Source organism: Chenopodium quinoa, unplaced genomic scaffold, assembly GCF_001683475.1.
Source record: "Chenopodium quinoa cultivar QQ74 unplaced genomic scaffold, ASM168347v1, whole genome shotgun sequence".
NCBI lineage: Eukaryota > Viridiplantae > Streptophyta > Magnoliopsida > Caryophyllales > Amaranthaceae > Chenopodium > Chenopodium quinoa.
Genome location: NW_018743389.1, coordinates 2,631,077 through 2,632,746, shown reverse-complemented (window position 1 = coordinate 2,632,746; position 1,670 = coordinate 2,631,077). Strand labels below are relative to the sequence as shown.

At 48.4% G+C, this 1,670-nt stretch overlaps 1 protein-coding gene across 1 annotated transcript; it reads right to left on the bottom strand.

Annotated features, from left to right (window-relative positions):
* Positions 1 to 608: 608 nt before the first annotated feature.
* LOC110738329 lies at positions 609 to 986 on the bottom strand. Its single transcript, XM_021918691.1, has one exon. It carries the CDS (start codon positions 984 to 986, stop codon positions 609 to 611), a length of 378 nt encoding a protein of 125 aa, XP_021774383.1.
* Between the last annotated feature and the right edge of the window lie 684 nt (positions 987 to 1,670).

Below are 1,670 nucleotides of genomic sequence, written 5' to 3'. Positions count from 1 at the left end.
GGTTTCGGGTATGCGGCTGAGAAATAAGGGAAAAATCGCAGAATTGCAGGGCCGCGCCCGCGGGGCTTAGGGCCACGCCTGCCAATATGGGTGCCGCGCCCACGGACCTGGATTCTGAAGTTTCTGATGTTCTGAACTACTACCTGTCGCGCCTGCGGGTCTGGAATGTGCGCCCGCGGAAGTGACTGTCCGTGCCCGCGGGTCTTAGTGCCACGCCCGCGGGGATCTTGTCCGCGCCCTCTCTCAGCCATCTCCTAGGCATCTCCACTCTCCTTGAAAAACAGAAGGTGGTCTACTTGCGCCCGCGGGCCCTTGGGCCGCGCCCGCGGGTTGGCCTGTGCGTGCCCTCTCTAGGTCTTCTCCTGGCATCTCCACTTTTTAATCTCTCATTCTCCTTTTCCTCTCCAAACTCAACTTAATAGATCAAAATCCCAAAGATCCAAGTACCTGATGGAAGAACAAACACACACACACAATAAGGGATTAAAGAAAAATCGTCCAAAACTAATCAAACACAAGAAACACAAAATCAAAAGAGTTAAGAACTCGGGTTGCCTCCTGAGAAGCGCTTCTTTATAAGGTCATTAGCTTAACCATACACATCATCTTCAAGAAAGTGGTTTAGGATCCGGCGGATCGAGCCTCATGCTCTCAATCATGCCAACTTGATCATTGGAATGGTAGAGCATCAAACGGTGGCCATTAACCATGAACTTGTTCCCCTCCGCTTCTAACTCGAAAGACCCGTAAGGAGTAGTCCTCGAAATTGTGAAAGGCCCCGACCACTTGGATTTTAGTTTTCCGGGAAACAACCGAAGTCTAGAGTTGAACAACATCACCTTGTCTCCAACCTTGAAGCTCTTGTTACTTATATGTCGGTTGTACTTAGTTCTCTCCTTGTAGAGCCTCGAGTTCTCGTATGCATCGTACCGGAGCTCCTTAAGTTCATTGAGCTTAAGCAGTCTTTTCTCACCCGCCAAGGACATGTTCTTTTTTTGCTCTTTGATCGCCCACCAAGCCTTGTATTCCAACTCAACCGACAAGTGACAAGCCTAGACCAACCGGTAGGGGGTCATGCCAATGGGGGTTTTGTATGCCGTCCTTAGAGCCCAAAGCATGTCATCGAGCTTGAGAGAACAATCTTTTCTAGACTTTTTCACCATCCTCTCAAGAAGGTTTTTGATCTCTCTATTGGACAGTTCCACTTGTCCTTGAGTTTGAGGGTGGTAAGGGAGACCAACCTTGTGATGAACCCCGTACCTTTTTAGGAGAGCTTCGAATTGCTTCTTGGCAAAATGAGAACCGCCATCGCTGATTAGCACTCTAGGAACCCCAAACCGTGGAAATATGACATTTTTTAGAAGCTTGAGCACCACTTTATGGTCATTGGTGGGGGATGGTATAGCTTCAATCCACTTGGTCACGTAGTCTACTGCCACCAAGATATAAAGATTTCCACAAGAATAGACGAAAGGCCCCATGAAGTCGACACCCCAAACATCGAATGGCTCGACCTCCAAAATGTTTTGTTGAGGCATTTCATCCCTTTTGGTTATGCCACCACTTCATTGGCATTTGTCACACCGTGAAACGAATTTGTGGGCATCCTTGTGCATTGTTGGCCACCAAAGAAGAGATTGGGAGATCTTTGCCACGGTCTTTTCAACTCC

Bases quoted from the DNA above. Each gene is read 5' to 3' on its own strand.
- LOC110738329 (XM_021918691.1), bottom strand. From the start codon at position 986: ATGTCCTTGGCGGGTGAGAAAAGACTGCTTAAGCTCAATGAACTTAAG.